The sequence below is a fragment of the Heteronotia binoei genome, chromosome 18, assembly GCF_032191835.1.
Source record: "Heteronotia binoei isolate CCM8104 ecotype False Entrance Well chromosome 18, APGP_CSIRO_Hbin_v1, whole genome shotgun sequence".
NCBI classification, from domain to species: Eukaryota; Metazoa; Chordata; class Lepidosauria; order Squamata; family Gekkonidae; genus Heteronotia; species Heteronotia binoei.
The window spans coordinates 8,539,972-8,565,782 of NC_083240.1; the positions used below are offsets into that span (position 1 = coordinate 8,539,972).

The 25,811-nt window shown below is 49.8% G+C and overlaps 1 protein-coding gene across 6 annotated transcripts in view; it reads left to right on the plus strand.

Moving 5' to 3' along the window:
* Positions 1-25,811, plus strand: part of AGRN (agrin) — a 489,507-nt gene that overhangs the window by 239,966 nt on the left and 223,730 nt on the right. For all 6 annotated transcript variants that reach the window (XM_060259433.1, XM_060259437.1, XM_060259431.1 and 3 more), the window contains one exon: positions 9,290-9,337. In XM_060259433.1, the coding sequence (XP_060115416.1) occupies positions 9,290-9,337 (48 nt within the window). The remainder of the gene's footprint in view (positions 1-9,289; positions 9,338-25,811) is intronic.

The window sequence follows — 25,811 nt, forward strand, 5'->3', positions numbered from 1 at the left end:
TATGTTCTTATGGGACACAGAGTGTTGGACTGGAGGGGCCATTGGCCTGATCCAACATGGCTTCTCTTATGTTCTTATGTGACACAGAGTGTTGGACTGGATGGGCCATTAGCCTGATCCAACATGGCTTCTCTTATGTTCTTATGTGACACAGAGTGTTGGACTGGATGGGCCACTGGCCTGATCCAACATGGCTTCTCTTATGTTCTTTTGTGACACACAGTGTTGGACTGGAGGGGCCATTGGCCTGATCCAACATGGCTTCTCTTATGTTCTTATGGGACACAGAGTGTTGGACTGGAGGGGCCATTGGCCTGATCCAACATGGCTTCTCTTATGTTCTTATGCGACACAGAGTGTTGGACTGGATGGGCCATTGGCCTGATCCAACATGGCTTCTCTTATGTTCTTATGTGACACAGAGTGTTGGACTGGATGGGCCATTAGCCTGATCCAACATGGCTTCTCTTATGTTCTTATTCTTATCATGGACCTAAGGGGAGGGGGTCGGTGTGTTATCAGAGTGCAGTCCATGGGATCTATGTGACCCTGTTGCAGACGTGCTTTTTTAATAGCCCGGGAGGAGTGAGGGAGACCATTTAGGACACCATTTGGAGCAGAGAAATGGCAGGGGAAGGGTCATCGGGTTGCCAATTCCAAGTTGGGGGCAGGGGAATCCCTTGGAGGCCGTTCCCCTCACCCCCGCTTCAAGGTTAACAGAAAGTGGGGGGGGGGGAGGGAAATGTCTGCTGGGCACTCTGTTATACTCTATGGAGACTGATTCCCATAGGGTATAATGCAGAATTAATCTGTGGGTATCTGGGCTCGGGGGGGGGGGGCTGTTCATTTGAGATAGAGGCACCAAATGTTTGGCATAGCATGCTCTGCCTCTCCTCAAAACACCCCTGAAGTTTCAAAAAGGTGGGACCAGGGGGTCCAATGTTGTGAGCCCCCACAAAAGGGTACCCCCTAGCCTGCATTATTTCCAAATGGAGGGACGGCATTGAAAAAGTGTGGGATCCCTTTAAATGTGATGGCCAGGACTCTCTTCAGAGTTCAGTTGGGCTTGCCACATCCTTTCTCCGGGCTCCACCCCCAAAGTCTCCCGGCTCCACCCCCGAAGTCCCCAGATATTTCTTGAGTTGGACCTGGCAACCTTGGGGGTCAAGCATTTCCCCTTCCTTCCTCCATTCCCAGCTTGTCCGTCCCAAAGCATCATGTCTTACAAACGCGTAAGGGTTGCCACCTCTGGGTTGGGGATTTCTGGAGATTTGGGGTGGAGCCTGGAGGGGTGGGGCCTCAGCTGGGTATAATGCCACAGAGTTTACCTTCCCAAGCAGCCGATCTCTCCAACGGAACTGATCCCTGTTGTTTGGAGACCCATTGTGATTGCAGGAGATCTCCAGGCCCCGCCTAGAAGTTGGCAGCCCGAGGAACGGTGCTGTAATTCGGCCGTTTGTGCTCCATGTCTGAACGGTGCTCTCCATCCACAGAAAACGGCTATTCTGTGAGCAAACATTCCTGTGGTTTGAGGTGGGATGGGGGTCGTGTGCTTTGGTCTGAATAGCCCTTCCACCCACCTCTTCAAACAGAAAGCAAAAGGCACTCGTCGTGTGCTCAGAAGACCCTTCAGCTTCGTTAGGACATCATGGGGGGGGGGGCAGTAGGGTTGCCAATCCCCAGGTGGGGGCAGGGAATTCCCCAGTTTGAAGACCCTCCCCCCACTTCAGGGTCTTCAGAAAGCGGGGGGGGGGGAGGAAATATCTGCTGGGCACTCTATTATTCCCTATGGAGAACGATTCCCATAGGGTATAATGGGGAATTGATCCATGGATATCTGGGGCTCTAGGAGAGTTGTGTTTTGAGGTAGAGGCACCAAATTGTCAGCTTAGCATCTGATGACTCTCCTCAAAATACCCCCCACGGTTCAAAAAGATTGGACCAGGGGGTCCGATTCTATGAGCCCCCAAGGAAGGTGCCCCCGTCCTTCATTATTTCCAATGGAGGAAAAGCATTTAAAAGGAGTGCGATCCCTTGAAATGTGAGGGCCAGAACTCCCTTCGAAGTTCAATCGTGCTTGCCACACCCTTACTCCCGGCTTCACCCCCAAAGTCTTCCGGCTCCACCCCCAATGTCCCCAGATATTTCTTGAGTTGGACTTGGCAACCCTAGAGGGCAGTGAAAATAGGGTCCTCTTCTGGCTTGAATTCGAGGTCCACCCCGGGGGATGGGGGGGTGTCTCTCTCTCTCTCCCCTGAACTATTGCATACGGCTCCTTGACGGTTATCTGGTTTCTCTAAATCCCCGGAATGCAGCTTCCGCTCTATATAGAAAGTGGTGGGGTGTGACTGAGGGAAGGAATGTGTGGGAGATATTTCTCTGGGGGCCCAGCTAGGATGTTGTGTGTGTGCCTGTGTGGTATTTGAGAGAGGCAGATGCGGCAACTTACAGCTGTAGCTGTGACAACGGCTTTGGAAGGGTCAACGCGTGTGCGACATGAAAGCTCATTTTGCATTGTGCAACACTGGTTGCGGTTCATAGATAAGGCGGTGTGCGCTTTGTGTTTAGTTTTGACTTGTTGTCTCTCCCCCCCCCCAAAAAAAAAAAAAAAAAAATCCCTGGTCATCCAAATCCTCTGCTGGAAATCAAGCTCACAAATTCTAGGACCCGTATAAATTATGCAGATTCAATCTGTTGCATGTATTTGCTTAATTCATTGCTTTATGCATTTTTAATTCTTCTGTGGCTGGTCACGGGGAAAACCTCCTTTGTCACTGGCAATACCACCCTGCTTGGTTAGTTATTGTAGGTCTCTCCCGAGTATTTCATCTTAGATATATTTTTAACTCTCATGAGGACTAGAGCCTTGGTGAGATAGTTTAGTTGAAGTCTGCAGCCCAGCAACATTCTGTAGGCAAATGTTACTGTGGGTTGAAGTGGGAATGGGGTGTGTGTGCAGTGTTCCCTCTAAGCTGAGTTAGTGTGACCTAGCTCACGGATTTTTAGCCTCCAGCTCACACATTTTTGTCTTAGCTCAGGCAGGATGACCCCAGAGCAACTAAATTTATGCAGGAGCTCACAACTTTAGTACCAGTAGCTCCCATAGTAGAATTTTTGCTCACAAGACTCTGCAGCTTAGAGGGAACACTGGTCATGTGCATTATTCTTTCCCCCGTTCTGGCCTATTAGCATGGCTACTGAGATGTTTCTTGGTTGTGTTTTACACTCATGCAGTATAACCAGGGCCTTTTTTCTTTTCTAAGCAGGAATGTACAGGAACGCAGTTCCAGCTGGCTTGGCACCAGGGGGTGTGTGCCCTAATATGCAAATAAGTTCCCACTGGGCCCTTTCTACAGAAAGAAAAGCCCTGAGTATAACTATAACATGGGAATAGATCCAGGTGGGTAGCCGTGTTGGTGTGAGGCAGTAGAACAAAGCTTGAGTCCAGTCTCCAGTGGCACCTTGAAGGCCAACAAAGTCTTCTTCAAGGTATGAGCTTTTGTGTTAGGGTTGCCAAGTCCAGCTCAAGAAATATATGGGGACTTTGGGGGTGGAGCCAGGAGACTTTGGAGGTGAAGCCAGGAGACTTTGGGGGTGGAGCCAGGAGCAAGGTTGTGACCAGCATAATTGAACTCCAAAGGAAGTTCTGGCCATCACATTTAAGAAGAAGAAGAAGATATTGGATTTATATCCCGCCCTCCACTCCGAAGAGTCTCAGAGCGGCTCACAATCTCCTTTACCTCCCCCCCCCCCACAACAGGCACCCTGTGAGGTAGATGAAGATATTGGATTTATATCCCGCCCTCCACTCCTAAGAGTCTCAGAGCGGCTCACAATCTCCTTTCCCTTCCTCCCCAACAACAGACACCTTGTGAGGTAGATGAAGATATTGGATTTATATCCCGCCCTCCACTCCGAAGAGTCTCAGAGCGGCTCACAATCTCCTTTACCTTCCCACCCCCCACAACAGACACCCTGTGAGGTAGATGAAGATATTGGATTTATATTCCGCCCTCCACTCTGAGGAGTCTCAGAGCGGCTCACAATCTGCTTTCCCTTCCTCCCCCACAACAGACACCCTGTGAGGTAGATGAAGATATTGGATTTAGATCCCGCCCTCCACTCCGAAGAGTCTCAGAGCGGCTCACAGTCTCCTTTACCTTCCTCCCCCACAACAGACACCCTGTGCGGTAGATGAAGATATTGGATTTATATCCCGCCCTCCACTCCGAAGAGTCTCAGAGCAGCTCACAATCTCCTTTACCTCCCCCCCCCCCCACAACAGGCACCCTGTGAGGTAGATGAAGATATTGGATTTATATCCCGCCCTCCACTCCGAAGAGTCTCAGAGCGGCTCACAATCTCCTTTCCCTTCCTCCCCCACAACAGACACCCTGTGAGGTAGATGAAGATATTGGATTTATATCCCGCCCTCCACTCCGAAGAGTCTCAGAGCGGCTCACAATCTCCTTTCCCTTCCTCCCCCACAACAGACACCCTGTGAGGTAGATGAAGATATTGGATTTATATCCCGCCCTCCACTCCGAAGAGTCTCAGAGTGGCTCACAATCTCCTTTACCTTCCCCCCCCCCCCACAACAGGCACCCTGTGAGGTAGATGAAGATATTGGATTTATATCCCGCCCTCCACTCCGAAGAGTCTCAGAGCAGCTCACAATCTCCTTTACCTTCCCCCCCCCACACACAACAGGCACCCTGTGAGGTAGATGAAGATATTGGATTTATATCCCGCCCTCCACTCCGAAGAGTCTCAGAGCGGCTCACAATCTCCTTTCCCTTCCTCCCCCACAACAGACACCCTGTGAGGTAGATGAAGATATTGGATTTATATCCCGCCCTCCACTCCGAAGAGTGTCAGAGCGGCTCACAATTTCCTTTCCCTTCCTCCCCCACAACAGGCACCCTGTGAGGTAGATGAAGATATTGGATTTATATCCTGCCCTCCACTCCGAAGAGTCTCAGAGCGGCTCACAATCTCCTTTCCCTTCCTCCCCCACAACAGACACCCTGTGAGGTGGGTGGGGCTGGAGAGGGCTGTCACAGCAGCTGCCCTTCCAAGGACAACCTCTGCCAGAGCTATGGCTGACCCAAGGCCATGCTAGCAGGTGCAAGTGGAGGAGTGGGGAATCAAACCCGGTTCTCCCAGATAAGAGTCCGCACTACACCAAACTGGATCTCCGATTTGGGACAGTTTAAAATGACAGTGGACCTTTTAAATGCCTTCCTTCTATATGAAATAATGGAGGATTGGGGCACCTGCTTTGGGGGCTCATGGAATTGGATCTCATGGTCCAATCTTTTTGAAACTTGGGGGGTGTTTTGAGGAGAGGCACCGGATGCCTCTACCTCAAAAACAGCCCCTCTGGAGCCCCAGATACCCATGGATCAATTCACTATTATACCCTATGGAGAATGGGAATCGATCTCCATAGGCTATAATGGAGTGTCCAGCAGCAATTTCTCTCTCCCTCCTGCTTTCTGATGACACTCCAAACTGGGGGATCCCCTGCCCCCCCCCCCCCCCCGGGGATTGAGCAACCAAAAAAAGAGCAATGTGGATAATGGAGCAGGGAGTAAAGGTTACCACGAACCTCCACACAAACCAGCCTCAAAGTTAATACACCCTAAATATCACTCATAGCACTCAGTAATTACATAAATTATCAAAATTTCATTGAATCAATCAAAAGGTTATAGAAGAAGGAACAAGAGTCCACACCCGCAGTCTTTTAAAAAACAAATTAATGTCCAAGTAATATAGATTATGGGGTGCAGGCAGAAATTCAAGAGGTAGAGTCTTCGAACACGGAGCACTGCTCCTAACGTATTCCAATTGAACTTCCAGAATTCTTCCACGGAGAACCATGCTCCATAAATCTCCATGAGAGCTTTGACTAAAAGGGGGGATCCTATCGGTCAATATAGTAAATTTTTCCTGTATATAGAGGACTTAGCCAAAGATTGGATGGCTCAGGTCCATTCTGGCATGGAGCCCCCCTCCCCCCCCACAAATTTTTTTATACATCTGCCTTGTGTGAGTGCGTTGTCTCCCCCACCCCGCTTGCTGGATAACAGGCAGCAGCACTGAGGTCACCAATCAAATCAAACGGGTTTGATGGATCCGTGTCTGGGGAGGCCTTTGCACGAAAGGTAATAAATAGTTTGATTTGCATCCCAGCTGAGGTCAGGGGGGACCGTGATGGATTGACTCGCCTGAGGCTCAGTGGAAGAAACTGCCGGGCTTCCTTTCTCCCGGTGCTCAAAGAGAAGGATATTGAGTATTGCTTTTCTGGACATTCAGAAAGGCAGTAAGCCAGAGCTTTCCCGAGCACACTGTTTTCTTTTCTTCTCTGAATTAAAACCAGTTGCGACTACTCTGTGCTCTGACACCTCGAAAGGGGTCGCCTTTAGACTGTGAATGAGTGACCTGCTTTCGGAGGAGCCTCCCCTTGTGTTTCAGCGCGAGTTCCCGTTCTGGATGGAACGGTCGATCGTGCAGAGTGGCAACAGGCAGCCTCGTTCTACCGCATCTCTGTATCATCAGCGATTCGGTACAGAGCGCTGCAGCAGAATTGCATGGTGGTTTTTCTCCAGTTTTGAAAGCCTGAGGGCAGGGTCTATTTATACTGGCGGACGGGGCCTTCTGCCATCTCGGTGTATTGGATTTTTGATGGACGTGAGCTGCTTTGGGAGACTGTATTTTCCCACTGAAAAGCAGGATAGAAACAAATCAATAACTCCCCCCCCCCCCCAAGTCTCCTTGGAAAAGGCCAGGGCAGGGCGATACGCATGCTGACATGTGGCAGGTGTCGGTTCCACTGAAATCATTCAGATTGATTTGGGAGTCCATTATATATAGGAAGTATCAGGCTAAGTTCTTGACAAGAGGTACTGGAGTTAATCTTATTTTGGGGACGGTTTTAAAACACTCGGGCCCGGTCCAAACTTTCAGACTACTTTATACTGTGTGAAAATGAATGATGCAAAATAGAGATAGATCATAGGCATGTTGGTTTGAAGTAACAGAACAAAGTTAGAGTCCGGTCCCACCTTTTAAGACCAACACAGTTTTATTCAGGGTGTGAGCTTTCGTAGGCGTGTGCACTGCCTCGGACAGAAGCACACGAAAGCTCACACCCTGAATAAAACTTGGTTGGTCTTAAAGGTGCCATTGAACTCTAGCAAAATAGAGAGAGAGAGAACGAAGAACTTTCCCCTATATTGGGCAGGTTTCTAACCTCCCTGTGAATGGGGAAATATGTTTAGTATCTTTGGCAGTTTTAAAGACCTCCCGCCCCCACCCCCAATGGGAGATGGGGAGATAAGGGGCGAAGTCTTCTGCAAAACACCTCCCTCCTAGTTTGCAGCAACCCTACCAGGAAGTCCCTCGTCAAACTCTCACTAGGTGGTCTGAACCAATTGAGAGCCAGTTTGGTGTAGTGGTTAAGTGCGCGGACTCTTATCTGGGAGAACCGGGTTTGATTCCCCACTCCACTTGCAGCTGCTGGAATGGCCTTGGGGCAGCCATAGTGGTTAAGTGAGCGGACTCTTATCTGGGAGAACCGGGTTTGATTCCCCACTCTTCTACTTGCACCTGCAGGAATGGCCTTGGGTCAGCCATAGCTCTTGCGAGAGTTGTCCTTGAAATGGCAGCTTCTGGGAGAGCCCTCTCAACCCCACCCACCTCACAGGCAATGTTCCCTCTAAGCTGCAGAGTCTTGTAAGCAAAAAATTCTACTTTGTGAGCTCCTGGCATTAAAGTGGTGAGCTACTGCATCAATTAGTGTGCTCTGGGATCATCCTTCCTGAGCTAAGACAAAGATGTGTGAGCTGGAGGCTAAAAACCTGTGAGCTAGCTCACGCTAACTCAGCTTTGCGGGAACATTGCTCTCAGGGTGTCTGTTGTGGGCGGGAGGGAGGTAAAAAGAGATTGTAAGCTGCTTTGAGACTCTAAGATTCAGAGTATAGGGCGGGGTATAAATCCAGTATCATCACCATCATCTCCTCCTCCTCCTTGTTCTCCTAACTTTGATCCCCCTCTTGAAATATCCGGATAACACTAGAGGTCTGGCAGAGCTGTTGTAGAGAGTATAGATGATGAATATGAGCATCGTAGTCAGGCCAGGAACAGGGAGTTAAAATCTGTGCTCAGTCATGAAACTTGTTGGGTGACCCTGACCTTTCTATTTTCCCTTAGGCTAACCTACTGCACCGGGTTGGCATGGTGGGGAAAATGGGACGAAGGGAGCCCGCGGTGTAGGACACAGGTGTATCACATCCTGGAAGGGAGGAATAGCAAGTCACTCAGCCGGTCCAAGCACCCTTTGCCAGTGCAGCAGGAATTTTGGCACAGTGGGTGAAGGAGAGAATATACGCCACCCCTGTGGGGTGGATCCCAGGTTTGGGTCAAGGAGACACAGCTGGGTGCAAGGCAAGCCCCATACCTCTTCTGATGTGGCTGTGTTCTCTTGTGGTGACTCTGGTTCTCTTGGGCATAGGGGTTGCCAACTACAGCCTGGGAAATTCCTGGAGATTTGGAGCTAGTGCGAAGGGAGGAGTTTAGAGAGGGATTTCACCGAAAAGCTATGGTCTGCCTTAGAAATTGCCCTCTGAAGCAGCCGTTTTCTGCAGGAGAACTGATCTCTGTCACATGGCGTTCACTTATAATTCCAGGAGAACTCCAGGCCTCACCTGGAGATTGGCAGCACGGGTGGTGAATCTACCTTGTGGAGCAAGACTCCTTCCAGTTTGTTCAGAGCTGAGTAGCACCCTTCCGGGCGGGGGCGGGTCATGAATTGCTTTATTTTTTAAAAAAAAGACGGTATGCAAATATGGAATATTGTGAGCGCTAAATCAAGGGAAGAAGGGAAATGCAGTGAACCACAGGAGGTGGAAGCGGTGGGTTTGGGGGGGGGTGGGAGAGATGAAGAAAGATCTCAAGGTTCTCTGCATTCATAAGCACCAGACTTAATGGGCATTTACTTGGCTTATTGGAGGAGCCGGCGCTTCCCTCTGAAAACGATGACGGAGAAATATACTTTGACCTTTCCTTTTTGGATTCTCTAAGCTCCTGGGTCGAAAAGCTCTCCTTTGAAATTTGGCAACTGCAGCTCAGCTCCGAGGATGCTGTGCTTGAAGTGGGGATGTGGGAGGGGGGGGGGGCGAGAAAAAGAAGTCCCCGTGTGCATGGAATGGCTGCAGCTGGAGAAAAAAGTCTTCACAGGTTCCCTCTTCTCTCTAAATGGTTTTTTTTTCTCCTTTGGTTACAGACAAACCGGGCAACTACTTTCCTCAACCGCTGCCGACCCCACAGGATGGTAAGTTGCACGTGATCCGGATCGTGTTCCTGTTTCCCTGGAAGCTGATCTGGTGGATTCTCTGATGAGACCTTACGAGGGAGGGAGGGAGGGAGGCCTCCTTGACCCAGTGATCTATTTTCGCAGCCGCCTTCTCCCCTCCCCACAGAGCGACTCCCTGGCTCACAGTGCACAAATGCTTTGCTTGAAACCGCCTTTTCTGTTTTTGCCATCGGGAAGGAAAATCGTTCTCATGAATAATCATTATAATAAATTATTACAGCACTGATAGCTTTGTGTTAGTTTCAGCCCTGTTCGTCAGCAGTCAACCAATTAGGTTCAAGTCTAGGAGCACCTTAGAGACCAATGAAGAAGAAGATATTGGATATATATCCCGCCCTCCACTCCGAATCTCAGAGCGGCTCCCAATCTCCTTTATCTTCCTCCCCCACAACAGACACCCTGTGAGGTGGGTGGGGCTGGAGAGGGCTCTCACAGCAGCTGCCCTTTCAAGGACAACCTTTGCCAGAGCTATGGCTGACCCAAGGCCATGCTAGCAGCTGTAAGTGGAGGAGTGGGGAATCAAACCCGGTTCTCCCAGATAAGAGTGCACACTTAACCACTATGGCTGACCCAAGGCCATTCCAGCAGGTGCAAGTGGAGGAGGGGGGAATGAAACCCGGTTCTCCCAGATAAGAGTCCACTCACTTAACCGCTATGGCTACCCCAAGGCCATTCCAGCAGCTGCAAGTGGAGGAGTGGGGAATCAACCCGTTTCTCCCAGATGAGAGTCCGCACGCTTAACCACTACACCAAACTGGCTTTCCTGAGATTTTGGGGCTATGGGATTTTGAGAGCCAGAGCTCCAAGGCACTTTGCTTCTCGAAAGCTTCTATCCCCAAAATCCTGTTGGTATCTAAGATGCCACTGGACTCGAATCTAGTAGTAGAGGGGAGGAGGGAGGGATAGAGGGATGGATAGATGGATGGACAGATTGATCAATGGGTAGAGGGATGGATGGAGGGAGGGATGGACAGACAGATGGATGGATGGATAGTCGGATAGATGGACAGTCTGATGCATAGATGGATGGATGGTTATTTGACTTATAGATTGCTCTTCCTTGTACAGGGCTCAGTGTAGTGAGCAACAATTCAATGAATACACGTATTGATCAAATATAATCAAATTAAAACAGTTTAAAAACAGTGACGAGTCGCAGTCTGATTCAGATGACGTTAGAGTACCAATTTGTTTTATCATTCTCTATATTATTGCGTTAATGATTCTGATTGTTGTATCAAAAACAATGCAGCTGGATCAGACAGAAGGCAGGGCTTGGGAGGGCCGGGATTGAACCCCCATTGAGTTGTAGAAACATAAGAAGCCTAAGAAACATATGAGCACTTGCTTCACGTGTTGGTCAGCCAGTGGAGAAAATAGAGACTTTGCGCTGTAGCTCTGCTGTGCGATTGAGCAAGCCTGGCAAAGCAAGCTGTGATGCGGAAGGAAGCAAGGGGGAGGGAGAAGGAAGCAGACAACAGTGAGTTACTCAGGGGCCTGAGAGGAGCCCTCTGGGGGCCCGATCCGTCCCTCGTGCTGCATGTTTGATACCCCTTCTCTAGGGTCTCTGGCTTGGGAAGATCTTCCGCGACACACACTGCCTGCAATCTTTATTTATTTATTTATTTATTTGAGATTTATATCCCGCCCTTCCCACGAATGGCTCAGGGCGGCTTCCAACAATTTAATCAAACATAAAATTTAAACAATATTAAGTATAAAACAATTAAATATTTAAACAGTTAAAACTTTAAAACAGCAATCTTGGACTGAACCAGGTGTTTCCACCATACAAGCACGCCTTGGGTGAAGCTGGGCAACTGGCCCATTGATTCCCACGCCCGGTGCTCCTTCTCGTGATTATCCACGGTTGTCCAGGGTCTCAGGCCAAGAAAGGCCTTTGGCAGGACTTGTTTGAGGGGATTGAGCCAGAGAAGAAGTAGGAGAGACTTTCTGTTCCCAGAGCCGGCTCTCTCCCACTGAGCTGCACCCTCTCCCTGGTGGGTTCTGCTCTTTGCCCGTCCCCATCTCTTGAGCGCTTCCCGACAAAATGCCAGTCTCCTTTTATGCTTGTGAACAGCCCCCTGAGGACATCTAGGTAAACAGATGAGGGCCACTTCATGGATGTTCTGGCTTGAAGTGGTGGCACGCTTCTGTTCTGCCGACTGGTCACGTGGCTCTCTGGCTCGTTGGCATGCGGAGAGACGCCCGTGTTTTGCCCCTTTTGCACACGGCGGCGTGTAATGGGTGAAGCTGACAATGATTTGTCGTCATCAAGGTTTGAGAAGGAATATGAGCCTGGGGAGAGCATTGTGGGCAAGCCACGGGCCTCTAACCCCTGTGCGACACTTCCCCTTGTGTACCTTTTTTGCATGTTTATCTTAAAGCCGAACAGGGCCAAGAGAATAGAAAGACTGAGGGTTCTGCTAGAGGTAAGGGGACCGTCTGGGTAAGTGTTAAGGCTGGGGTAGTCCTTTTGGTCTGCAATTGAAGAGCAAGCTTCGACTCCATAGCTCCTGAGAGACCAACAAGATTTCCAAGAAGAAATTCCCAACAAAATTTTCTGTTTGGATACCGAGTCTTGAACCCAAATTCATGCGTCCTTCCCTTCAAGCTTGCAGTGCACTTTCCCCCTCCATGATGTTTTCTCCTTAGACTCCTTTTGGCAGTCCCTCTCTGGGAATCAAGCAATACCTGTATGCGCCATGCCCCGAGCATGAGGTTCTCCGGTGCTACATGCCCGGCAAAACATTTGAATTTTAAAAGTATGGCCGTGCGGCTAGGCTTAGAGCAGGGTGGCCAAACTGCGGCGTGGGAGCCACATGTGGCTCTTTTATACATCTTGTGTGGCTCTTGAGGCCCTCACTGCCCCATCAGCTGGCTTGGAGAAGACATTTCTCTCTTTAAATTGCTTTTGGGAGCCAGTTTGGTGTCGTGGTGAAGTGTGCGGACTCTTATCTGGGAGAACCGGGTTTGATTCCCCACTCCTCCACTTGCACCTGCTGGAATGGCCTTGGGGCAGCCGTGGCTCTCGCAGGAGCTGTCCTTGAAAGGGCAGCTGCTGTGAGAGCCCTCTCAGCCCCACCCACCTCACAGGGTGTCTGTTGTGGCGGGGAGAAGAGAGAGGAGATTGTAAGCTGCTCTGAGTCTCTGATTCAGAGAGAAGGGCGGAGTATAAATCTGCAGTTGTTGTCTTCTTCAAGCCAAGCCAGCTGGTGGCTTGGAGAATGCATTTAAAGTTGCTTTCTTTCTACCTCTCCCTCCCTCTTGCCTCTCTCCACCTATTTCCTTCCTTCCTTCCTTCCTTCCTTCCTTCCTTCCTTCCTTCCTTCCTTCCTTCCTTCCTTCCTACCTACCTACCTACATCTGGTGTCCATGTCTTGCGGGTCTCAAACATCTGATTGTTCCATATGGCTCTTACGTTAAGTGAGTTGGGCACCCTTGGCTTAGAGGGAAACCTGAACGGGGACCCTTGTGGGGTGGCTTGGGTAGAGCTTGATGTTAGTTGAAGTTGTTAGTTCCATCTGGTTGCTTCTAATTTGTCTGCTGCAGCTGCAAAAGGCAGTCATGATGGAACCGCGTACGTGTCCATGAGAGGCATCCTGTCTCAAAAGCAACATGCCAAAGTCGTCCGGCTTGTGCACGTTCAAAGCACTTCATTTAAATTCCTCGTGAAGCCCTAATCCAGCAAGCCTTGGCAAAGCCAAACCGCCTTGCGCCTGGTGAGCCTGCGAGGCTCTGGCAGGCTGGTGGTTTGCATTCAGGCCGCTGTCTCTAATATCAGGATACATAGATGCCGGCCTTGCAAATTGCATCCGCCTGCCCGCTGAACTGGCAAAAATTGTTAATGGGTTTAGTGTGTTTCGCCTTGAAGAAAGGGGATTGGCGGCGCTTTGGAGGCTCACGAGCCCTTGTCAAAATTATATGTTGTCTCGTGGTTTTGAACTGACTGGCATGCAGAATGCTTGTCATATTAGACAGAAAGGAAGAGGCGTCAGTGATGGTTTTGAAACTGTAAAGTATCCCCCCCACCCCCCGTAGGTTGAGATTAATGTGCATGGGGGGAGTGGGGGAGTGATCAGTCACCTTTGCAGGGTGGAGCTCACACACCAAGTGATCTCCCCAGGGGTTTTTTTTGGGGGGGGGGTAGAAAAAGCCCAGCAGGAACTCATGTGCATATTAGGCCACACCCCCTTACACCAAGCCAGCCAGAACTGCGGTCCTGGGCATTACTGCTTTTAAAAAGCCCTGGAGATTCCAGCATGGGGCAGACCCAGTACCAGAGGTGGAAATGAAGTAAGAAAAGGAAGTCCTTCTTCACCCAAAGGGTGATTAACACATGGAATTCTCTGCCACAGGAGGTGGCGGCGGCTGCAAGCATAGACAGCTTCAAGAGGGGATTGGATAAACATCTGGAGCAGAGGTCCATCACTGGCTATTAGCCACAGTGTATTGTTGAAACTCTCTGTCAGGGGCAGTGATGCTCTGTATTCTTGGTGCTTGGGGGGGGCAACAGAGGGAGGGCTTCTAGTGTCCTGGCTCCACTGATGGACCTCCTGATGGCGTCTGGTTTTTTGTCCACTGTGTGACACAGAGTGTTGGACTGGGTGGGCCATTGGCCTGATCCAACATGGCTTCTCTTATTTTCTTACGTGACACAGAGTGTTGGACTGGGTGGGCCATTGGCCTGATCCAACATGGCTTCTCTTATGTTCTTCTGAAATAATTTTCTCCAGGTGATTTCTGGTCTCCCCGAGATCAGTTATAATCCCAGGAGATCTCCAGCTACCTGGCTGGCAGAAAGCAGAGCTAGAATAGAACCCAGCCAGCAATGGGTGGTGTCTGGCAGGGGTTGTTGGCGAATGGGCGGAGCTAGCAAGTTAGAGGTGGGATCTGGCAGAATTTAAATTTCCCTGACTTCCCCGACTTCTAGTATTGTTTTCCTGATGGTCCTGTAAGGTTCTGGCTGAGTGGTCCACCTTTCTCCTCCGGAACTTCCAGCTCACACCAGGTTAAAGCATACTGGTACCCAAGGAGTCTAAAACAGCAACCAATTATGGTAATTTGTCTTTTTTGTTAGAGTCAGGATGCTTGATTTTTTTAAAAAATGTGATTAGTCTATAATTGGGCTGTGGGTGTCTCGTTTAAAAATAAAAAAACCTGTAGGTGTATCTTGCCTCTTGATGCTGGGAAATATTAATACATTCAAGCCCATCCAGATGACAGATTCCATTAGAAAAGGCAGTGCTTCCCGTGCTCCAGCCCTGTTCTTGCCCCCTGCATGTTCTCTCTAGCCCCTTCTGTGGTTCTTTGCTTGGGACAGGGATTGCTGTTTAACTGCCGCCTGCTTGAATATTTGAAAGGAAGAAGAAGAAATTGGATTTATATCCTGCCCTCCACTCCGAAGAGTCTCAGGGCGGCTCACAATCTCCTTTACCTTCCTCCCCCACAACAGACACCCTGTGAGGTAGATGAAGATATTGGATTTATATCCCGCCCTGCACGCCGAAGAGTCTCAGAGCGGCTCACAATCTTCTTTACCTTCCTCCCCCACAACAGACACCCTGTGAGGTGGGTGGGGCTGGAGAGGGCTCTCACAGCAGCTGCCCTTTCAAGGACGACCCCTGCCAGAGCTATGGCTGACCCAAGGCCATGCCAGCAGGTGCAAGTGGAGGAGTGGGGAATCAACCCGGTTCTCCCAGATAAGAGTCCGCTCACATAACCACTATGGCTGACCCAAGGCCATTCCAGCAGCTGCAAGTGGAGGAGTGGGGAATCAACCCGGTTCTCCCAGATAAGAGTCTGCTCACTTAACCACTATGGCTGACCCAAGGCCATTCCAGCAGCTGCAAGTGGAGGAGTGGGGAATCAACCCGTTTCTCCCAGATAAGAGTCTGCTCACTTAACTACTATGGCTGACCCAAGGCCATTCCAGCAGGTGCAAGTGGAGGCGTGGGGAATCAACCTGGTTCTCCCAGATAAGAGTCCGCTCACTTAACCACTATGGCTGACCCAAGGCCATTCCAGCAGCTGCAAGTAGAGGAGTGGGGAATCAACCCGGTTCTCCCAGATAAGAGTCTGCTCACTTAACCACTATGGCTGACCCAAGGCCATTCCAGCTGCTGCAAGTGGAGGAGTGGGGAATCAAACCCGTTTCTCCCAGATAAGAGTCCACACACTTCATCACCACACGAAACTGGCTCTCCAGTTCTCTGGAGGGTGGTCCCGTTCTCTAAAATTGGGCCGGTGGATGCAGACATCTTCTGTCTTCCCTATCTCTGTGATTGCACAGAAATATCCCTCACGTTTTCAGATATCTCATATCAGCTGTGAGGACTAGACCCTTGGCGATGGTTGGGGTTTGCATTTGAAAAGTCAAGCTCCTCATTCGAGTTCTGTAGCGCAGCAGTCCCCAACCTTTTTGGCACCAGGGACAGGTTTTGCGGAAGACAATTTTTCCAAAGGCCGGGGGGTGGGGGCGCGATGGTCTTGGGATAATAATTGTGCACTTTATTTTGGTATGGTGGTTAAGTGTGTGGACTCCTATCTGGGAGAACCGAGTTTGATCCCCCACTCCTCCACTTGCACCTGCTGGAATGGCCTTGGGTCAGCCATAGCTCTGGCAGAGGTTGTCCTTGAAAGGGCAGCTGCTGTAAGAGCTCTCTCAGCCCCACCTACCTCACAGGGTGTCTGTTGTGGGGGAGAAAGATAAAGGAGATTGGGAGCCACTCTGAGATTTGGAGTGGAGGGCAGGATATAAATCCAATGTCGTCTTATTATCATTACTACATCGAAATATATAATGAAATAATTATACAACTCACAGCCCAGTTGCTAACAGGCCATGGACCAATACCAGGGGGTTGGGGACTCCTGCTGTAGCAGATTACCTCGTTTGCTTTCTAGAAAATGCTTTGACATGTTGCTTGCAAAGTAACCCCTCTTAGAGGGGTGAATTGCTATGATCTCTCAAGTTTCTTGGAACCAAAGAGATCTTGTCTCTGGACCGAGCATGCTCTTCACCATGCACAGTGTCGCTCTTTCCTTTTTCACATCTCCAACAGTTTGCGTTGGGCTAACTTAGCGTTCTAGTGGGACCCAAGGGGCTTCCCATTTTCCATATTTTTGACTTTTTCGTGTTACCAGGGGCAACGAGATTCCATATTCATTTGGAAGAGCTTCATAGTTTAGTATAGCATCGGTGCTGCTGGTATTCCTTTTTAACAGCGGTGCTTTTTAAAAAGGCTTCCAGATTTTGGCTCGGTGGTTTCAGGCACATCTTGTCCGGGTCGATCTGTGTGTAGGTGCATGAGAAAGCGCTGTCAGTCCCCATCTCCGTAGGGTTTCCGAGGCAAGAGACGAACAGAGCTGGTTCAGTATTGCCTGCCTCTGCGTAGTGACCCTGGTCTTCCTGAAGGTCTCCCGTTTGGTATAGTGGTTAAGTGTGCGGACTCTTATCTGGGAGAACCGGTTTTGATCTCCCACTCCTCCACTTGCAGCTGCTGGAATGGCCTTGGGTCAGTTATAGCTCTCACAGAGCTGTCCTTGAAAGGGCAGCTGCTGTGAGAGCTCTCTCAGCTCCACCCACCTCACAGGGTGTTTATTGTGGGAGAGCAAAGGAAAGGAGATTGTGAGCCGCTCTGAGACTCTGATTCAGAGAGAAGGGCGGGGTATAAACCTGCAGTCTCTCCTCCACCTCCTCCTCCTGCCTCCTCCTCCTCCTCCTCCTCCTCCTCCTCCTCCTCCTTCTTCTTCTTCTTCTTCTTCTTCTTCTTCTTCTTCTTCTTCTTCTTCTTCTTCTTCTTCTCTTCTTCTTCTTCTTCTTCTTCTTCTTCTTCTTCTCTTCTTCTTCTTCTTCTTCTTCTTCTTCTTCTTCTTCTTCTTCTTCCAGGGCTAACCCTGCTTAGCAACTGATGAGATCAGGCTAGCCTGGGCCTTTCCCTTCAGGGTTCCTAAATACATTTGAGGCCGTTAAAGAGAAATGAGCATCCCGCGGCAGAGGAATGGGCCCTGTTGAAGAACACGAAAATCGCTTTGTGGAGTCGAAGCCAGGGTTTGTTGGATCCTGCCCTTTCTCCCTCCCAAAGGGGCCAGTCGGTTACCCTCAATCTCACCCCAGCTTGGCCCCCTGAACAGCCCGTCGTGCCTCGCATCTGCCTAGCTTTACAGTCTTCCCACTTGCCCAGGAGCGCACTCAACAGGCGCAGTTTCCAGTGTGCCTTCTGAATTAGGAATGAGCCCAACTTGACAAATGTGGGTCAGGCAGACACACAGAAGCTGCTGTTTTGCCAGGAACGGAATTCTCTGGGGTCATCCCAAATGCCTTCTATAACCGAGCCTTCTCGCTCTGGGTGAGCCTTCGGGGTATTTAAAATTCCAAGTTATTGGTGGGGGGGTGGGGGGGTTAGTGAGGGAGGAGCTGCAGACTTTCTAGTAGGTGGGGAAATGGTTTCTCAGGAGAAACGTCACCATCCATCCATCCATCAGCCGTGCGTCGGAGGACTTTTCTAGGGTGCCCTGGTTTGTTTATCTACGCTGCGCATGTGCTTGTGTTAATTAGTGCCGCCTCTGCCTGCTCTTCTTCCACACCCGAATGGGTGCTCTGACATCTTCAGAGTTTTGCTGCTGTATTCGGTAGCTTTCAAACTTTCTCTGCGGATCTTCTCCCCCCCCCCCCCCGTCAATTTGCCAAGTTGTGCAGCCCCTGGGAGTTGCAAAGGAGTCTGGGATGTGTTCTAGTGCAGTCAGAAGGAATAAAACCCCGCCGTTGTCCTGAACCGTCCCCGGATGCACGCAGTAATTCCTCCATGCCGGGTTGATGCACACTGAGGAATAAGGTAGAACAAAGCAGGAGTCAAGGAGCACCTTTAAGACCAACAAAGTGAGCTGTGAGTTAGTATGCAGAGTCATGGAAATCATCAGCCCGCTTTCTCTGTATTTAGGACCGCTTGCCGTTCCTTACTGTCGTCTGATGACGTGTGCTTAGAGCACACACGAAAGCTGACATTCTGAATAAAACTTCGTTGGTCTTAAAGGTGCTACTGGACTCCTGCTTTGTTCTGCCGCTTCAGACCAACGCGGCTGCCCACCTGGATCTATCTGAGAAATAAGGTGGCAGCGCCCAGAGGTGGTAGGGAAGACTACATCGCTTTAAACTGAGTGGCAGTTTCCAGGACTGAATGTTTCTTTACAGGAAAACCATCATGCCAGTAGAAAGTTCACTGCAGCGAGAACTTGTTACCCTTTCTCTCCATCTACTGTGCTGGTTTTCTCTGCGCAGGGGGTTTTTAATACCAGGAAGCACCCCTTCACGTGGTCCCTCCATCTGCATTCTATTCAACCACCACAGTTCTCTGCGATGCCATTCATCCCTCATTCTCCAGGCCTCAGGCATATTTTAGACTCGAGGTGTCCAACTCATTTGTTAAGAGGGCCAGATCGGATATAAACGTCACTTTGTTGGTCCGGGCCAAGCGTGCCATAAAATGTAATGCCTGGTACTGAAGGGTATAATCATCATAAAAGACAAAGGCAAAACCAATTAGTGTTTATTTTTTACTCAGCATACAACACTTTAAACAGACAGATTGCTGGACTAGTTGGACCACTGGTCTGATCCAGCAGGGCTCCTCTTATTTTCTTATGAAGGCCTTGGCTTCTATGCCCTGTTGCTGGCCATCCAGAGGAACTGCATGAGACAGGATGCTGGACTAGATGAACCCACCAGGGGTCTTCTTAGTTTCTTATGTTCTGAAGCAGGTGTGTCAAACATGTGACCTGGTGGTCCAATCAGGCCCCCGAGCAACTGACTGTCATCTGCTTCCTTCTCCCTCTCTCTTGCTTCCTTCTGCATCACAGCTCGCTTTGCCAGGCTTGCTCAATCGCACAGGAGCTACAGAGCAAAACCTCCATTTTCTCCATTGGCTGAGACTCCGCCCTTGGGGAGGAAGGGGGGAGGGAGAGCTCGCTTTGCCAGGCTCTCTCAATCGCACCGAGCCAAGCCTCTTCCTTCTATTGGCTGAGAATCCCCCCTCCTGGTCCCCTAGGAAAGAAAGAGTCAGAGCTTCCTTTGCCCAGTTCCCTGGATCCCAGGGGAGAGATACAAAGAAAGCACCTTTAAGACCAACGAGTGCTAATGTTTTAAGCATTGGTTGTTGTTTTTTTAAATCTTTAATTGTGTTTGTCTGTGTCTTTTATAAAGTTTGTATCTCTGCTACTTGGTACTACATTTTATGGCACACATGGTCTCATTTATGTCAGATCCGGCCCTCATAACAAGTGAGTTTGACAGCTGTGGAAGATAACTGAGGGCGACTCTTTGGCCCTCTTTTAGGGCCCGCTGCTGTGGGCAAGGCTAGGAGCAGGGAAGGGTCATCCTCTGCCCTCCCCAGGGCTTCTCTGAACACGACTCAGCAGACAGGCCCTCCCAGAGGCCTTTGGGGCAGTCTCACATTGCCTGGGAGGAGGAGTGGAGGGGGCTGAATGTGGCTCTTGCTGGACTGGTGAGGCTCAGAGGAGCGCAAATGGGTTGTGTCCCGTTCCATTCCCCAGGAGCAGGATTGCCCACTCTGTGTTGGAAAATTCCTGGAGATTTGGGGGCGGAACCAGGGGAGGGCAGAGTTTGGGCCACTGGCCTGATTGAACATGGCTTCTCTTGCATTCTTACGTCTGGGGCAGTGATGCTCTGTCTTCTTGGTGCTTGGGGGGGCACAGGGGGAAGGCTTCTGGTGTTCTGGCCATGCTGGTGGACCTCTTGATGGTGCTTGGGTTTTGGCCACTGTGTGACACAGTGCTGAACTGGATGGGCCACTGGCCTGATCTAACATGACTTCTCTTACATTCTTATGTCCAGGGCAGTGATGCTCTGTCTTCTTAGTGCTTGGGGGGCAAGAGTGGGAGGACTTCTGGAGTTCTGGCCACGCTGGTGAACCTCCTGATGGCACCTGGGTTTTGGCCACTGTGTGACATGGAGTGTTGAACTGGATGGGCCATTGACCTGATCCAACATGGCCTCTCTTATGTTCTTACGTCTGGGGCAGTGTTTCTCTGTATTCTTGGTGCTTGGGGGGCCACAGTGAGAAGGCTTCTGGTGTTCTGACCATGCTGGTGGACCTCTTGATGGCATTTGGGTTTTGACCACTGTGTGACACAGAGTTTTGAACTGAATGGGCCATTGGCCTGACCCAACATGGCTTCTCTTGTGTTCTTATGTCTGGGGCAGTGATGCTCTGTATTCTTGGTGCTTGTGGGGGGGGGGTACAGTGGGAGGGTTTCTGGAGTTTTGGCTCTGCTGAGGGACCTCCTGATGTCACCTCGGGTTCCGGTTACTTTGTGTCTCAGAGTGTTGGACTGGATGGGCCATTGGCCTGATCCAACATGGCTTCTCTGATGTTCTTGTGTGACACAGAGTATTGGACTGGATGGGCCACTGGCCTGATCCAACATGGCTTCTCTTATGTGACACAGAGTGTTAGACTGGGTGGGCCATTGGCCTGATCCAACATGGCTTCCCTTATGTTCTTGTCACCTGAAATTCTGCCTCCAGATTTTGGGAGTACAGTGCCCTCCACTGCAAATTCAAGGAACGCCAGGGACAGGGGACTCCAGGGATCACCCTGGCAGATGCCCTATCATGCCAACTCTTGATGCCAGTCCTAGGCAAGCATCTAAATCTCCCTCTCTCTGGATTTCAGAGCTAGCATCTTCTGCCGTTCTAGTGGGTTTTAGATCAATCCAAGCCTGAACTCTTCCCTAGAAGCTAAAATAACCAAAGTGCTTTGGTCACATCCAGACTCACTTGAAAAGACAACAGTGCTGGGAAAAATTGAAGGCGGCATGAAAAGAGGGAAACCCAGCATGCGATGGTTTGACTCGGCCCTCAGTTTGCAAGACTTGAGCAAGCCTATCCATGATAGGATGTTTTGGAAGACATTTATTCATAGCGACATTCAGGGCTTTTTTTGTAACAGGAACTCCCTTGCACATTAGGCCACACTCCCCTGATGTAGCCAATCCTCCAAGAGCTTACTGTAGGCCCTGTAAAAAGAGCCCTGGAAGCTCTTGGAGGAGTGGCTACATCAGAGTGGGTGGGGCCTAATATGTAAAAGAGTTCCTGCTACCAAAAAGGCCCACATAGAGGGCTGTTTGGAACGTCTGCTCCGTCTGGAATATGCTTATTAAGGACTTCTGCATTCTTTCTAGCACTTTGTTCTGGTCCTATTAATTTATAGCCTTGGTGGTACTGTAAAAATACCTCTATGAATACTGACTTTTGATGCAGTAGATGTGAATTATTCTGTATAAATTATTATATGAAGTGAATTGATGAGTATTTATGAGTAACTTTTTCATGGATATTGTTCCTTGTTTGTACTCTTGTCCGTGATTCTCCTTTGGATTGTGTACCAAAAAGGCCCTAGCATCGCCAGAAGTCAGAAACTACCTGATCACTCTTAAAGGTAAAGGTCGTCCCCTGTGCAAGCACCGGTCGTTTCCGACTCTGGGGTGACGTTGCTTTCACAACGTTTTCACAGCAGACATTTTACGGGGTGGTTTGCCATTGCCTTCCCCAGTCCTCTACACTTTCTCCCCAGCAAGCTGGGTGCTCATTTTACCAACCTCGGAAGGATGGGAGGCTGAGTCAACCTGAAGCCAGCTACCTGAACCAGCTTCCACTGGGATCGAGCTCAGGTCGTGAGCAGAGGGCTCCGACTGCAGCACTGCAGCTTTACCACTCTGCGCCACGGGACTCTTGATGGCTCTTAACACAAGTACAATTTTCTGGGGAGCCTTTGATTAGACTGAGGCCATCTTAGCTCAGAGGGAGACGTGAAGGCCCTTTTTGTCCTGTTTGTGAACCGGGGGCTGCGGAGGGCTTCCTTAAAATGCCTCTTTATGGTCCTACAAAACCTGGCCAGTGAGGAAGCCGCACTTGATAAATTAAATATTGGAAAAACCATTCTGTCCCCCTGTCAGAGCCATAAATATCAGGACCGGCTTGTGCTCCTGGCTGGCTTCGTGGGCCGTCCTGGGTCAGGGAAGGGAGGGGGAAAATGGCTCTGCGCAGGTGGCGGCTCCCTTTTCACTCTCTCTTTGCATCGGGAAGCAGTTAGCTGATTAAAAATGAAAGCGCTGTAAATCCTCCTCGCTGTTGCGGCCCCGCTTGTATTTCTTCAGTGTCGCCAAAAAGGTGTTTGCATCCGTCTGGGGCTTTCTTTGGTTCTTTATGTGTACTCCGAATTTGTGGCTGGGGGAGGGGGGGATTGTGGGTTGGCGCATACTGTGTTTGTGCCAGCTTGATAGGGAAGATGAGTCGCTGGGGGGAACGGGGGAGGGGGGCTACAAGCTGCCAAGTTGGCCCTACATTTTTACAGAGGATTAACTTAAAATAATAAATAATTTAAACAAACAAAGCTGAAGAGACTCAAAGGCAAGTTTGTGGCGGCTTCTTTTGAACCGGCGGGGGCATTTTTATCCTTCCTCCATATCAGAAAGCGATTCCTTGCTGTGTGGCTCAGTGGGAGGTTTTTTCCCTTCCTCTTTTAGCTCTAGGGTTGCCAGGTGCATTTCAAGAAATGTCTGGGGATGTTGGGGGTGGAGCCAGGAGACTTTGGGGGTGGAGCCAGGAGATGTTGGGGGTGGAGTCAGGAGATGTTGGGGGTGGAGCCAGGAGCAAGGTTGTGACAAGCGTAATTGAACTCCAAAAGGAGTTTCTGGACATCAAATTTAAGGGACCACACACCTTTAAAATGCCTTCCCTCCATTGGAAATAATGAAGGATGGGGCACCTTCTTTTGGGGCTCACAGAACTGGACCCCCTGGTCCAATCTTTTTTAAACTTGGAGGGTGTTTTCAGAAGAGGCACTGGATGCTGTGCTACAAATTTGGTGCCTCCACCTCAAAGAACAGCCCCCCCCCCGAGCCTCAGATACCCACAGATCAATTCTCCATTAAAACCTATGCTAATCGGTCTCCATAGGGAATAATGGAGTGCCCAGCGGACATCCCCCACTCCCCACTTTCTGATGGCCTTGAAGCGGGGGGGGGGAGGGCCTCCAAACCAAGGGATCCCCTGCCCCCACCTAGGGATTGGCAACTCAATTTAGCTCTAGCTCTCTTGTCTCTTCAGCCCCCAGGACCACTCTGCAAGCATTTTAGGCCCCTTCGCCTCGGTATCACTGTTCCCTTTAGTCTTCTCCAAGCGAAACAAGACCTTTTACTCCCCTCATAGCAGCTCCCCTGATCTCTAGCGTTCCATCGCCAGCCCTTTCCCCCCCAGGAGTTGGAATGTTCATGAATATTCTATGAGTGTTCATGCGATTGCTTAATGCAGATTAATTACCTTTTAGCAGACTTTAACCACTTCTTTGGTCGGGCAGACCAGAATGGTTATGCAGAGTTATGCAGAGTTGCAAGGGCTTTCCCCCCCACCCCACCCCCGCTCTTCCAAAGAACGCTTCAAGAGATCTGTGGGGTTGGTTGGCAGTCTGCAGTTAGTAATTGTGAGCACACTCCAGGATCACAGACCTCAGCATTGAAAATGCAGATTAACGTTTGGAAGTGTTTTTGCACACAGCGGGGTGCATCGCATAGTGTAGCGTTTCCCAAATGTTTGGATCCTCGAGCTGGTTTTTGTTTCTCAAAAAGGGAATTGCACATGGGGTTGCTAGGTCTGTGTCGGAAAATACCTGGAGACTTTGGGGGGGGGGTGGAGCTGGGAGAGGGTGGGGTTTGGGGAGGGGAGGGGCTCCGCATGGTACAATGCCATAGAATCCCCCCTCCAAAGCAGCCATTTTCTCCAGGGGAGTTGATCTCTGCCAGCTGGAGATCAGTTGTAAAACCGGGAGATCCCCAGGCCTTACCTGGAGGCTGAAGACTTGGAGATAACCATGCACGGTGTAACTGATTCATGACTTACACTGGGACTTAGCCAATTCTATGCTTTTACAATTAACTTTATAACAGCAATTGGCAATCATTACTGCAATATATAGACTTAATACGATAAGCAATTGCTTTAGAACATGTAATACAGTGCAATGAATGGATAAATACGCAGAGTCCGTTGACATCTGGAATGAATTCCTCTTCATATTCTCATGAGTAGGTAAGGCGCCAATAATTCTTCCAAAGATAAGTGACACGCTTCCGGTAAAAATATAGGTGCGTTTCGGCTGAAAAGCCCTTCGTCTGACTGTTAATTTGCTGTTCTGGAACCCATGCTCAATTCATTGAAAACAAGTACAGAAGACATCAATTCCCAAAGCAGAAGGGTTCTCCCTCCCGTCATGCAAGCCGCGTTAAACAGTTTTCCTGGAACCAGCGCTCAGTTACTGATGGCTCACAAGTCTAGTCAATTACTCGGGTCAACTCTTGCAAGGTGAAGTTTTTGGGGCTTTCTGATGTAGGAAAAAGGCAGTTGGGGAGACATGAACGGTTAACTTTTCCCCTCCTCCCCTAATGGTGTCATTCAAGCAAACCCATTGATTGCACCAGGCAGTAGATTCAGGAGAAATAACAAGGCGCACTTTATCACACAAATTAATTGGAATTAATTGTCGTGAGATATAGCGATTGCAGTTTAGATGGCTTTAAAAAGTGGGTTAGACACATTTCGGCAGCTTAGGTTCCCTCGATGGCTAATAATCATGGGAGCAGAATGAAACCTCCATGTTCAGAGGCAGTGTGTTTGTGAACACCAGTTGCAGGGGGGTTGCAATAAGGGGAGGCTGTTGGTTGCATTGATTCTCTTGCTTGTGGGCATCCCTGAGGCATCTGGTTGGCTGCTGTTGATCATGCTCTTAAACAGGGGTGGCCAAACTGTGGCTCGGGAGCCACACGTGGCTCTTTCACACATATTTTGCGACTCTCCAAGCCAAGCCGGCTGCCAGCTTGGAGAATGCATTTAAAGTTAAAGTTGCTTTCTTTCCACATCTCTCTCCCCACCCCCACCCCCATCTATTTTCCTTCCTTCCTTCTGGCTCTCAGACGCCTGCGGCTCTCAGATATCTGACATTTATTCTATGCGGCTCTTACATTAAGCAAGTTTGGTCATCCCTGCTCTAAAAAAAACCCCCTTTCCGGTGATCTAACGGGGCTTTTCCAGTGGATTAAACATGGAAAGCACCTTCATTCTAACACTGAGAAAGCGTCTCTCGATTTTGTCTTGTCAGGTTCCAGAAAAAGGCAACTTCCTTGCAACCTGAGATGGAAAGAAAACTTTCCCTCCCTCCTTCCCTTTGTCCTCCTCTAAGGGCACCCTCCCAGCACCTTTCCTGATGCCCGCCAAGTGTTTTTAGAAATGGGCGGGGCCAGATGGGTATTTTGCTCAGGAGGGTTTCTGATTGGCCACTGGAGATCTGCTTAGCTTAGGAGATTTTTTTAAAAAAATGTGGCTTTGGGACCAGTGGTCACCGCAGCACGAGGATCTTCC